Below are 12,078 nucleotides of genomic sequence, written 5' to 3'. Positions count from 1 at the left end.
AAAAAGTGCAGAAGAGACTGCATTGTAACACAAGACAGCAAAAAGAAGGAGTTTCACACTACTTCACCTAGAGCCTGCTTTTAATTCTTGACTCCCCTCTGAAGGAGAGCAGAGCACCGTGCCCTGGCTTTGCGTGCAGAGGCACAAAGGGAAGGTGCAGAAAGGGAAGACAGGCTGCTGGGGTTGCCAGGCACCTCCACGTTATCCTTTCCTGCTCCTCTGAGCTTTACTGGAGCCTGAAATATCACATCATCCAGCAGGTGTTGATCTCTACATCAGTAGTTCTGCAAAATGTTCTTGCACCTTCTCAGTCTTCAGCACGGTGGGCTGCTGACACACAGGCCTGAGGGTACTTCTGTGAAGCCCCAGAAGGTAATGAGAGATGCTGCCTTTTTGGCAGCAGGCTCCAGCTAAGGCATGTCTGGGAGTGTCTTCGCTGGGAGATGTGCGAGTTGCAGATCCCTCAATGAACTTCAGAGCTGCAGGAACAGGGAACAGTGTGTGGAAGCTGAGAGCTAAACTGATTCAATTCTGAGAAGATCTCTGACTCCAGATCTCAGGCAAACTTATTTTAACAAGTTTTTGAGAATGTCAGTAATGTTTTTGATCTTCTGAGGGTCTTAATCTGTTCAAAGTGGAAATACGTAGAGCATAAGATACGTTGTAGGTCGCATGTGTATTCAGGTGGGCACTTAATCACAAGTAATTTAATGTGGGCTTTTAAAAGGGGCAAAATATGTAATTTTTCTCAGAAGCCCTTAGCCCCAAAATAGTGATTCAAGCATTAAACACTGAGCAGAGGAGAAAGCCCGAAGTTGTTTCAGTGGAGGAAAAAGCACATAAAATTTATAGGCTCAAAATGGTTGCACCAAATCTGATCAGAGTACTGACTTGGTTACAGACTGGCTTTGGATACGGCCAGTTCAGAGGCATATTCCCTGTTTCTCCCTGCATGGCCAGGTGGTGAGGTGCTGCAGTGTGCCTGATTGCTCGGGAATCCCAGCACTTCCCGCAGTCGTTCCTTCTTTCAAGTAGCAATGAAGTTGTTTGGCTGGATCCTTTATGAAAGTTAAAATTGGTTTGTCGTTTTCTTTTCGCTTCTCACACCTTATCTAGTTTCTACATTCTTCCCACTTCAGTAGTCAAAGTGATTGAAAGCCGAAAACTGAGCAGATCTGTCCCTGCAGCAACTTTCCTCGCGTTTCTCATTTACCGTTTATCAAACGGGCTCTTTGTCTTTGCAGTCCCCTGATGTTGCCTCTGTTACACGGCGATATTCTTCAGGTCATGGGGGTTAAAAGGGGGCTAAAAAGGAGATCATATTGGACTTGCTTTACACAGACATGTAGCATTAGACCCAACGCCCAATAGAGGAAAGATATACTACTCCTATTTGATGAGCAGCAGGCCAATAAATTCATTAATCATCATTTTATGCCTCATCAAACACTTCCCAAGTTCCTCCATGGGAGTTATACAAATTAGCCACTGAAAAGGCAGTAATTTTAGTTTAGCTAGGTAAGTGCTTTTTGATTGCCTTCCTGAACAATGCTTCCCTTGACAAGCTAATAAATCAGCCCTTTCTGAATCAGAAGTGCAGCAAGTGCGAACAATAACTCCACATAGTTTCTCCACTGATTTCAGCTGGAAGGCCTAAGAGGATGATCTGGGATCAAAGTCTCTTACTTTATTGCAGAGCAAAAGCTTTCTTTATGAAGAAGAGCTACAGAGAAATGAGGGAAGGGGGATTTTTTTAATCAATTAATGAGAGAAAAAGTCTTGAAACAAAAAGGAGGCCTAAGTCTCCGATTGCAGGGATGTTAGGAGGCCAGCAGGGCAGCTCGGGCAGGAGCGGACCCTGCCGCAGGTGAGGCTGGAGGCGTAAATCGAGGGGCTGTTCCTGTGGAGAGTTGCAGATTACCAGGGCGAGTCAGAATAGAGACTGTATTTAATCTGCGACCAATTGATTACTTGAGTGTTTCAGGTATTTGTAGCATAGGTTTAGATTTGTTGGGTGGCTTTACAGTGGGAAGCCTTGAGGCTGTGCTGTCTTATCTTTTTTTCAAATTGCTGCCTTTGACAGTATCATTTTTTTTTAACTTGGCCGTAAATCATTTCACTAATCAGCTGTCACCAGCCAACATGCATACATTGGCATTCAGCCGGAGAATTTGTTTTGGAAGGCCTTTAGCAACAAAAACTATGTTTGTATCAATAACCGTCTGTTAATGTCTCATGCATACGGATGTAGAACACGGGGAGGAACAAGGGGAGACGGCAGTAACGGAGAGCAATTTGGTGGAGGGAAGAAGGGAAGAGCATTAATTGCCGCGTACGGCGCAGCCTCCCCCCTCCAGCCGCGACTCGGGTGAGGAGGTACGTGCGGTACCTGCGGCCCGACCGAGCCCGGAGCCTGGCCGGGGCCGGGGCACGGAGCCCCCCCGCCGCTCCGCCGCGGCGGTGTCCGATGCTTCCCTCTGCCCGAGTCTAGACCCGAGGTATTTTAAGTACAGTGTGTCTCTTCTCCTCTTCATTAACTTTCCCTCCACACATCACTGCATGCCTCTGAAAATAACTTGGCAAACTGGGAGCCGTTTATCTCTTTTATCTTGGGACCTGATCCAATTAAATAAGTGCACATTTACATTTGCATCCATCAGCCATGAGCGCGGAGAGGTCTGTGGTTTGCTTTAAGCAAATAAGAGCCAATTTCGGGGGAAAAGAGCTATCTGGACGAAGCCACTCCCGTCCCGTCCCGGACGCGGGGGCGAGCCAAGCCGAGCCGGGCCGGGCCGAGCCTGGCCGGGGCAGAATGCGGCCCCGGGGCAGGATGTGGCCCCACCAGCCCCTTGCCGGCCTGGCCGTGCAGCACCGCCACGGTAGAAAGAGGTGCTTATTGCTCAAGTGCCTGCATCAACCCGAGCCGGGCTCCCGGCACGCCGCGAGTTCGCACATGCTCTAATTATAACAGATGAGTAACGCCGTGCGGAGGACATTTATTTTCTGGTAGTTGGAGGTGAAGAGATCCCGGGTGAGGAGGCTGGAAGCGCCTGGCGGGGTTGTACCCCGGAGAGTCGCTGAGCAGCCCCCCCTCCCTTCTCCCGTCGTGTTCGGCCCCGCGGGGCTGAACCGGCGGAGATTTCCCTGCCCGCAAACGTGCGGGAGAGGCGAAAGGGATTCGGGCAGCCCCGCCCGGGGCGGGTGCCCCTCACCTGTAAACCGGCCGTGAAAATAATGCGGGGCGCTCCCGTTGGGTAACGGGTACTCAGTGAACGCAGCCGGCCCCCAAAAGAGGGAGGGGGTGGCGGGGAGCGGGATGGAGGTGACCCGTTGGGCCCTGGAGCCGCACCTCCTGCCCGGCTCTCCACGGGTTTGCGACCCCCGCTGTCTCCTGGCCCTTGCGGGACCCTCCCGGGGGAGTCTGCCGCCGCGCAGGGAAACGCTTCTGCCCGAGGGGGAGAAGTAGGAGCACCCGTGTTGGGGTAACCCTGTCCCTCACTCCAGCGTTAGGCTCTCCCGTGGCGGTATCGCCGAGGGTGCAGCGGAAGGAGCCGAGGGGCACTTAAGCGCCGGGGCTCCGGCCGCAGCCTGGGAGCGGGGGCAGGGCTGGGAGCGGCGCTTTGAGGCTGCCGGCGGGGAAGGAGGCGCCTGCGGAGCGCTCTGGGATAAGAAATGGCAAAGCCCGCGAAGGAGCCGCTCCCGTGGCCGCCCCGTCGGGCAGGGCCTGCACTTCGGCCAGGCGCGGCCCGTCCCATCCTTTTCCAGCCCCAGCAGAGCTCTTTCCCCGGCAGAGAAAGGTCCCCGGGCTGAGTCGGGTCGCGCCGCCGGGCGGCCGCTTCCGCGCCCGCGGAGGGGCGGTGGAGGAATGCGGGGACAATGCGCCATCTGTCACCGCCGGGCCGCGCCGCGGCCGGGAGCGCCGCCGAGGGCGCTGATTTATGCTGAATGCGCCTTAGAAGATCTCGATGTAGACTTTGTCTTTCTCTGTCAGAGCCAAGTAAAAAGAAACAGCTGGCCTGAATTTTTAGCACCCATAATTAATTAAGAGCTTCATTCCTGGGATTTGATGATTCAATAAAGCAAGACCCTTATTCCCCTATGTGATTCCAGTGAATATCTACTCCACTCCAATCCTTTTGGGTCCCAAGATAGGGCAGATTAACACTCTTTTTCTGTGGGAGAGAAGGGAAAAAAATGCCTCAAGATTGCATCTGAGGCGCACACAAAAGGTAAATTCAAAACTGCCACTTGTTCTCTGCAAAGGCTCCTTATTCTCCGCTATTGATGTATTTGTGCCAGGTTTTAAAGAAACCAGAGGGGGGGATGAGGAATTAACATATTGCTCATTTGGAAAAACAGCCGGTTCTGGTTTTGGTAACACTTGTTCCCTTGCCAGCCACAGATGTCCTTACTAATAATCGTGGCAGGTCACAGAAAGAGGGGAGCGGAAAGGAGGGGGGGGGCGGGCTCCCCGGCGCTCCCGTGCCGCTCCGAGCCTGCCCCAAGCGCGACTGCTGCTGCTGGGGCGGAGGGAATATCGCGGAGCCGGGCGCACCGCACCGTACCTCACGGCCGGCTGAGGAATATCCCGGGCTGCGCACCGGGCCGGGCCCTGGGGACGAGGAGGGTTTTTTGGTTTTGGGGGTTTTTTGGTTGGTTGTGGGTTTGTTTTTTTTTTTCTTTTTCCTTTTTCTTTTTTTTTTTTTTTTTTTAAACTCGTCTCCGTTTTGGGTTGAAATTCCCGGACTTTTCCCTGCAGCAAACCCCTGTGGTATTTTTTATTCGCCATCTTTAAACTTGCTGACCGTCTGATGTTCTTTTGGCGGAGGGGCTTTCACGTAGTTTCTGGGCACGACAAGGGAAGATGCTGTTCAGAACCTCTTGCCGGGCGGGGAGGGTTGGGGGTGTGGGGGGAAGTCTAATAAGCCAATTAGACGCGATCGCGCCGTCCCGGCCGCCGCGGAGGCTCCGCGCCGCGCGGGAGCCCCGTAGGTTAATCGTGACAATTGGAAAAGCAACACTCGCGGGGAGAGCAGCGGGGGGGATGTAAACACGGTCCGGGGTGTTGAGGGTCTAAATTAGGATTTGTTTTGTTTTTGAGCGTGAAAGAGGAAGCAGCAGGGCTGCGCCAGGCTCCTCGCCTCTCTCGCCCTCTCTCCCGCGATTGAGAACGGGGGCAAGAGGTACAGGGGGGTCCCGCCGCCCCCACCGGAGATCGGGAGCCGTGCCGGCTGCAGACCACACCCCCAGTTCCGTTTGTTTTCCTTCAGGACAGAGAGAATTTTGCCTTGGATGGGATGGATAGGACTGATGGCTGCAGCCCCGGGCTCCTGGCCCGCCTGGGGTCTTGTCATCCCGGGCGCGCTGAGGTGGCGGTGGGCACTTGCCCGGGTTTCTGCGGGAAAGTCTCTTCCCTCCCCGGAGACAGGGCACTTGGCTCGGGGAGCCGCCCAAGCTCCCCGAGGCGAGCTGCGCTCCCTGCCCAGCGGGCTCTCGCTTTCCTCCAGGAGCCCCCACGTGTCCCCTCCAGGGTCCCGGATCTTCTGTCGTGTCGACCTGGACACTGAACTGTTCCTGCGGCCCCACACGTGGGCCCCGCCGGGCCAGCTGGCCCAACACACTTCTCGGCCGCGCTGGGGGTTCTTGGGGAGGATGTTGGACTGTCCCCTGTGGGAGAGGGCGGCCCCCGTGCCGCACCCCGCTGCCACCTGCGCCGCTCGACCCGCGACGTCGGGGCGGGCGGCGTCGGGGGTCGCGGCCCCTGCGCCCCATCAAGGGCCGCGCCGTGGGGTCCGGGGCGGAAAGGGGAGGGAGTGGGCACAGAAAGGGGCGAGAGGTCTCTCCCGGGCGCGGAGCGGCGCCCCGCCGAGGCAGGGCCGTTCCCACCTGCGCCCGTGGGCAAGCACCTGCTGCCAGCCGCGTTGATGGGAGCCCAGCCTGCAGGGCCCCGCCGCCAGCGCCGCTCTTCCCCCTCGACTGCCCCCAAAGCTCTCAGCAGCGGCAGCGAAGCCCTCCCGCCGCCAAAGCGCGGGGCGGCCCGCGGCCCTGCCCGCGCCCCGGGAGGGCTCCGCTCCAAGCGTGAGCGTCGCTCCCGAGGCTGCTCCCGACTAACTTACGGCAGCAGGCGTTATTTTTATTTTAAGATATCCTCACTTCTTTTTTTTTTTTTTTTTTGACAACAAATTAACATGCCGGAGGCAAAAAAAGGCGGACGCTGCACCTACCCCCCCCCCCTACTCCGCTACGGAAAAGAAACTGGGAAATTCGTGCTTATGTTAAAGAATGGCCGTACAGTATATTTCCTGTGGCAGGGGAAAAGGGTGAAGAATAAAATCGTTGTATAAAATGGATGGGGCTACAATAATAGTTATGGTTTAAAATAAGCGACAGGCTGCAACCTAAAGGAAACGGTTAATTCCCTTAGGAATTTATACATCAAACGAAAACCGTATTGAGATCGCTAATAGACCTATTCAGAATAGCCCCGATTATAAGGAATAGGGCTTTTGAACGAGCGAAGCTCCTAAGCTGCTTTGCAAAATAGCTTTTTCAGAGATCGGAAGATCAGCTGGAGAAAGGTAGAGCGACAATTAAAAAAAAAAAATCCATAGCTAGATGAATAATTAAAACCTATTTATTTTGAGGTAGCCGTTTCTCTGCGGGACCTGTTGTCTCGGGAGCGCGGTCCGGAGGGGCTTTGTCGCTCCCTATAGCAAAGGGCGCTTGGGAGTTTCCCCCGAGTTCAGCCGGAGGCGATCTCCGCCGGGGGGACGGTGCCAGGAGAGCCCAGGCGGGAGGCGGCCTGCAGCGCTTTGCCTCCAGCCCCGCACATCGGGGCTGCTTCTGCCTGGTCCAGCTCTACCCTACCCCTCACTGCGAGAACTTTATCCCGTTTTAAACAGGGCAGGTGAGTACAGTAAAGCGCACTGCTGAGCGAAAAATACGCCTTCCTGCAGATCTCCCCGACAGGAAATGAAATATCCAACCGAGGAATTCGAACGTTTTTAAAAAATTCATTTCTAATTTATAAAATGACAAAATAACCTAATATTATCCCTGGAATATTTGATTCAGCTTGAAAGAATTTTGATTTTAAAACAGATTCTCTACAAAACAGTCGTATAACCCAGCGAACATGGACTGCATCTTTAAAACCCAAAATACAAACTACTGTTTAAAATCCCGTAAAACGTAAATATGCATGAATAAACCTGTTACAGCTAGTAAATGGCTCTGACAAAGTTGAATAGATTACAAAATAATTATCTGGCTCGTAAAGGAAAAAAAACCAAGCAAACGGAGGGGTGTCTCAGCCCCAGCGGTCTCAGTCATACTCCCATCACATCAGCAGTGGCAGTGTCACTGTACAGCTGACACCCACAAAATCCACAACGAACAGGGAGAGACCCGTCCCCGGAGCTGAGTGCTGGAACAGTCCTCGCCATTATTTGTTCGGAGGGGACCTGGTCTGCTCGGACAGCCGTACCGACGGGGACTGACTTTTGGTTCTAGGTTCCGCGCCCAATGCCGCTGGGAAGCCCTTAATCCACTCGGGGACCCACTTTCCCCTGCCTTGGGCTTTGGAGTGGCTCGGGGAGCTCTCTTTCCCCGCACCCAAGGGACGTCTGGTGGCTGGGACTGCCCCGGCGGCGCGGCCCCTGCCCCACCACTCGCTAGGGCGCAGCGCGGAGCGGAGCGCGGCGGCCCCGCGGGGCTCCCGCACGGGCGAGCGGGCGGCGGGAGCCAAACCCGGGCCGAGTGTGACACCTACCTGCCAGCGCCGGGAGCACCGCGCCCGCGGCCGGCCCTGCGCGGGACTGCGCGCCCGCGGGCGGTCCCTGGACCGCCCCGTCCCGCGGGCCGGGGGCAGCGGGGCAGCGCGCCGGGGGAGGGGAGCGGGGGAAGGGAAAGGGCCGGGGCGGCCCCCGCCGCACCGAGGGCATTTGCCCGTGCAGTCGCCGGCCTCGGCCGCCGCCGCCGCACCGCTGCGGCAGCGACGCGGGCTAAATCTGGCAGAAAATCGAACTCATTAGCAAAGTTCACCAGCTGATTGCTTTGCATAAAACACGACACTGATTGGAAGTAATTAGGTTAAAAGATGGGACTGCGCTTCGATTTGGTGTTTCTAACAAGTGCTTTTGTGCGTGGCCTGATTTAAGCTTTCACCTCCGGGAACAGCGTCCCTCCCGCGCCCGGCCCCGGCCCGCTGCCGCCGCCGCCTCTCCCGGCCCCGCGGGCGGCTCTCGTCTCCGGAGCCCCCCGACCTTTTAGAAATTGCCTGTCACTTCGAAAAACACTTCAGGTACTACTGAGAGGTCCTAAATGGAGCCCCGCGTCTCTTTTAACGCATGTATTTATTTTTTTTTCTCAGCTATGCACGTATATGCCCGTTGCAAAAAGAGAGTGGTTTTGATTCTGTTAAAAATCTCTTTTAATTAAATATTTGCATTTTACAAAGGCGGCTGCAGTTTTTTGTATCTAATACGTATAACCTATTTCCTTTTTTTTTTGTTCTGTTTTTGCATTATGGTTTAACTCACACCCAAGGAAAAAAAACAATAGGCATAAAAAAATTAAATTAAACTTGTATATATATATTTTAAAACTATGAAACAATTCGGAAAAAGACACAGAAATGTATATATTTATATTACGAAAACAACATTAATGCCTGTACAGGTGTCTTGATTTCATAATTTACTTCAAAGATACTGTATTATCAATTTAAATACAAAAAAGCTACATTAAATATACAGAATAAGATTTAATACAAATCTTTCTTCTTTGTGTGTGTGAGAGAGAGCGTGTCACTCCTTTGCTTTTCACTTGCTTAAGACATTTCTGGGCGGTTTCCACCCAGCCATTTCCAATAGACTCTATAAACTTTTGAAGAGGGTGCTGGGAGAGAGGGGGGAGCTGGTCTTTTTCTGTTTGTTTTGTTTTTCTTTTGGTAGTGGAAAAATAACTGCCAGAGCAATTTATTATTTCTTTCAAATAAATTAAAAAAAAAAAAAAAAGAACAAAACCACAGTCCCAGGAGGGGATAGGGAGGAGAAGCCGATATTAAATGTTGGACATACCTTTCTTCAGTTCGTAAGGTGAGTCTTTGCAAAGGTCTACTTGGGACTGGCTCCTGATCATTTTAGTGTCTTTAGCCAGGCTCTCGGCTCTGCTGAGGACAGTCTGGTTTAATCCATTGAAGTGGGCGCCGGGGGCGGCGGCGGCGGGGCCGCCGGCGGGGTGCCCGTGCAGGGCCCCGAAGGAGCCGTAGTTCGTGTAGCCGGGATAGAAGGGCGCCGTGTAGTAGAGCGGCCGGGGCAGGACCGCCCCGTTGGGGAAGGGGCACTGCGCGGCCGGCGAGCGCGGCCGCGGCGGCGAACGCGACGGGCCGCCGCCGCCCAGCACGGCGGTGCCCGGGGGCGCCGCCTCGCCGCCGGCCTCCTTCGCCTTGTCCGCCGAGGTGGCGATCTCGGCCAGCGACCAGAGCTTGGGCTTGGCGAGGGCCGCCTGCTGCGGCGAGTGGATGACGGAGGCGCCGGTGGCGGCGGGCAGCAGCGGGTGCAGGTCGGCGGCGTGCGGCGGCCCGGCCGCGGCGGAGGGCGGGCGGTACGGCGGGGGCTCCTCGCGGCCCGCCGGGCACGGTCCCAGCGGGGAAGCGCCGGGCGCCTTGGGGGGGACGGGCGGCCCGTCGAGCCGCTCCTCCGCCGTCTCTTTGCAATCCGAGTCGCTGAGGCCGCTCTCGGTCTCCCGGGGGCCGGGGGACTCCTGGAGGCGCTCGCAGCCCGGCGCTGCCTTGGGATCCGTCGCTCCTGGGGGTGGAAAGGAGAGGGGTGGGGGGCAGCTCTCGGGCTCGCCCTGCGCCCCCCAAACCCGCCCACCCACTTCGCCGCCCACCCCTCGGTCCCCGCCGTCGCCAGGCCCGCACCGCTGCCCGCCGGCTCCCCCCGCCACGGCTGCCCGCTCGAGGGGACAGGCAGCCCCGCCACCGCCGCCCCGCACCGGGCCGGAGGCAGCTCCGAGGGCGGGGGCGCGGTGACCCGGCCGAGCCCGCCGTTCTACCTGTGTCTGGCGTCCCGGGGTCCCCCTTCTCCTCCAGTTTCTGGGGCTCGTCCTCGTCATTTTTCTCCAGGTCTATGTTCTCCTCTTCCTCCTCGTCCTCGCTGCGGTTTCGCGGGGTCCAGGTCATTTTGTTCTCCTTCTTGAGCCGCCGCCGCGCGTTGGCGAACCAGGTGGAGACCTGGGTGAGGGTCATTTTGGTGATGATGGCCAGCATGATCTTCTCGCCCTTGGTGGGGTAGGGGTTTTTCCGGTGCTCGTTGAGCCAGGCCTTGAGGGTGGCCGTGGCGTCCCGCGTCGCGTTCTTACGGTATGCGGGGTCCCCGTAGGGGTAGGAGCCGAGTGGCGCCGCGTACGGGTGGTACCCCAGGGAACCGGCCATGCCCGGCGTGTGGTCGTAGGGCGAGCCCTGGGGAGAGAGGGGAGAGCGGCCCAGCGAGGCGAGGTCAGGCGGCCGCGGGGCGGCAATGACACGGCAAGGGCAGCGCCAGGGCCTGCCTGCGGCCCCTGCCCGCGCCCTGCAGCCTCTCCCCCGGCGCCGGGCCCTGCCTGGCTTCTCCCCCGGCTCTTTCCCGGGAGGACGGGCGGAAGGGCCTGGGAACTCCTGGGGGGCCGGGAGCCTCCGGCCCCGGGAGGCCACTGGCTGCCTGCAGCAATCCAGCGCCTCTCCCCCAAATGCAGGAGCCGAAAAGCAAGTGGGCATCGCGGCGTGGGGGCGGACAGCGGCAGGGGGACCGGAGCCTTCCCCCCGCGCTGCGATTGCGGTAGGCAACCTGCCGGGCCCAGGCGGCCGGGCGAACTGGGCCGCTTCTCTGCCTGCCCTGGGGCAGGAGGAGGAAAAAATAAAGGGAAGAAGAGAAAAGAGAAGAAAAGAAGATAAAAGATAAACAAAAAAAAGGGCGAAGAGGAGGGAAAAGAGAAAGCTCAGAGAAAAGAAAGAGAAAAAAAAAGAACACAGAAAAAAAGAAAGAAGGAACTGTGAAACTCTGCCCAGACCCTAAACAGAGGGCAGAAGCTGAGCAAAACTCGCCGGGTTTTTGGGGGAGCTGCGGGGCGCTGGCGGCGGTCGCAGCTCTGCGGCGGGGATGTCCTGCACACGGACCGGCGCCGCGGTGCCCCGCGGGCGCGCACGGCGGCGCAGTGCCCTGCCATCCCCTTCACTTCCCGCACAGCCCCGCGGAGCGGCTCGCGGCCATGGGATTAGAGCTCTGCAATATTTAAGCAGCCTAATTATCGCCGTGCAGGGGAAAGTTGCCTGGGTTTATCGCCTGGATTTCTCCCATCGCCGACCGGTGCTGGGTTTATTCCCTTTTCAATCACAATAAGCTAATTGTTGAGGAATTACGACTGCTGTTTTATATACATATATTTTAAAAAAAATTTTTTTTTATAGGGAATGAAACCGGTCCCTGCCTGCCCCGGTCCCGCTCTCCCGGGCCGTGCTGGTGGCTCCCCCCGCACCCGGCCCTGTCCGCCGCTGCCGCCAGCAACAGTGTGCGGCAGCGCACGGCGGCGATGCGGGAAAGTTGGGCGGCGATGCGGGGAGCCGCGCTCCCTTTTGTCCCCGAGATCTCAAAAATAAAATGGGAACAAAAAGCAGGCCCGGGAGGGGGGGCAGGCGCCCGCGGGATGCCGTCGTGCCCGGCGCGGTGCCGCCTGCCCGCGGCTGCTCTTACCACGTAGGAAGTGAAGGCGGCGGCGGCGGCGGCGGCCGGGTCGGTGCCGTACTGGAGATGGGAGTTGTAACCCGGGGAAGGGGCGGTAAAGGCGGTAGATCCGGCATAAGGGGAAAAAGCGGAGCCCGAAGAAGATCTCCCAAGTTCATCGGTCCTGGGTCCGGAGATCACGCTGGTGCTGTACGCCGGGCAGGAGTAGAGAGCCAAGGACGCTGACGGCTGGTACAAGTAACCCTGAGGATACGACATGGCCAGGCGCACACATATACCCGGGAGCCCAAGGCGCCGGGAGGGAGCGGCCGCGCTGCCGGGCTGGGGCGGCTGCGGCCGGGGCTTCGCGGGCGCC

General features: G+C 57.2%; 1 protein-coding gene across 2 annotated transcripts; it reads right to left on the bottom strand.

Annotated features, from left to right (window-relative positions):
• Positions 1 to 8,413: 8,413 nt before the first annotated feature.
• On the bottom strand, positions 8,414 to 12,078 carry IRX5 (iroquois homeobox 5). 2 transcript variants are annotated; one of them, XM_032701178.1, is made up of 3 exons: positions 11,733 to 12,078; positions 10,060 to 10,465; positions 8,414 to 9,809 (listed from the first exon to the last, which is right to left on the bottom strand). In XM_032701178.1, the coding sequence occupies exons 1-3, from the start codon at positions 11,979 to 11,981 to the stop codon at positions 9,064 to 9,066; spliced, it is 1,401 nt and encodes a 466-aa protein (XP_032557069.1). In that variant the 5' UTR covers positions 11,982 to 12,078; the 3' UTR covers positions 8,414 to 9,063. The 2 variants fall into 2 exon arrangements, with proteins under 2 accessions (XP_032557069.1, XP_032557068.1); XM_032701177.1 differs by having other exon boundaries at positions 8,414 to 9,806; positions 11,733 to 12,063.

This window comes from Chiroxiphia lanceolata, chromosome 13 (genome assembly GCF_009829145.1).
Source record: "Chiroxiphia lanceolata isolate bChiLan1 chromosome 13, bChiLan1.pri, whole genome shotgun sequence".
Taxonomy (NCBI): Eukaryota; Metazoa; Chordata; class Aves; order Passeriformes; family Pipridae; genus Chiroxiphia; species Chiroxiphia lanceolata.
Note: the sequence above shows the minus strand (reverse complement) of the source record. Positions and strands in the feature narration are given on the sequence as shown.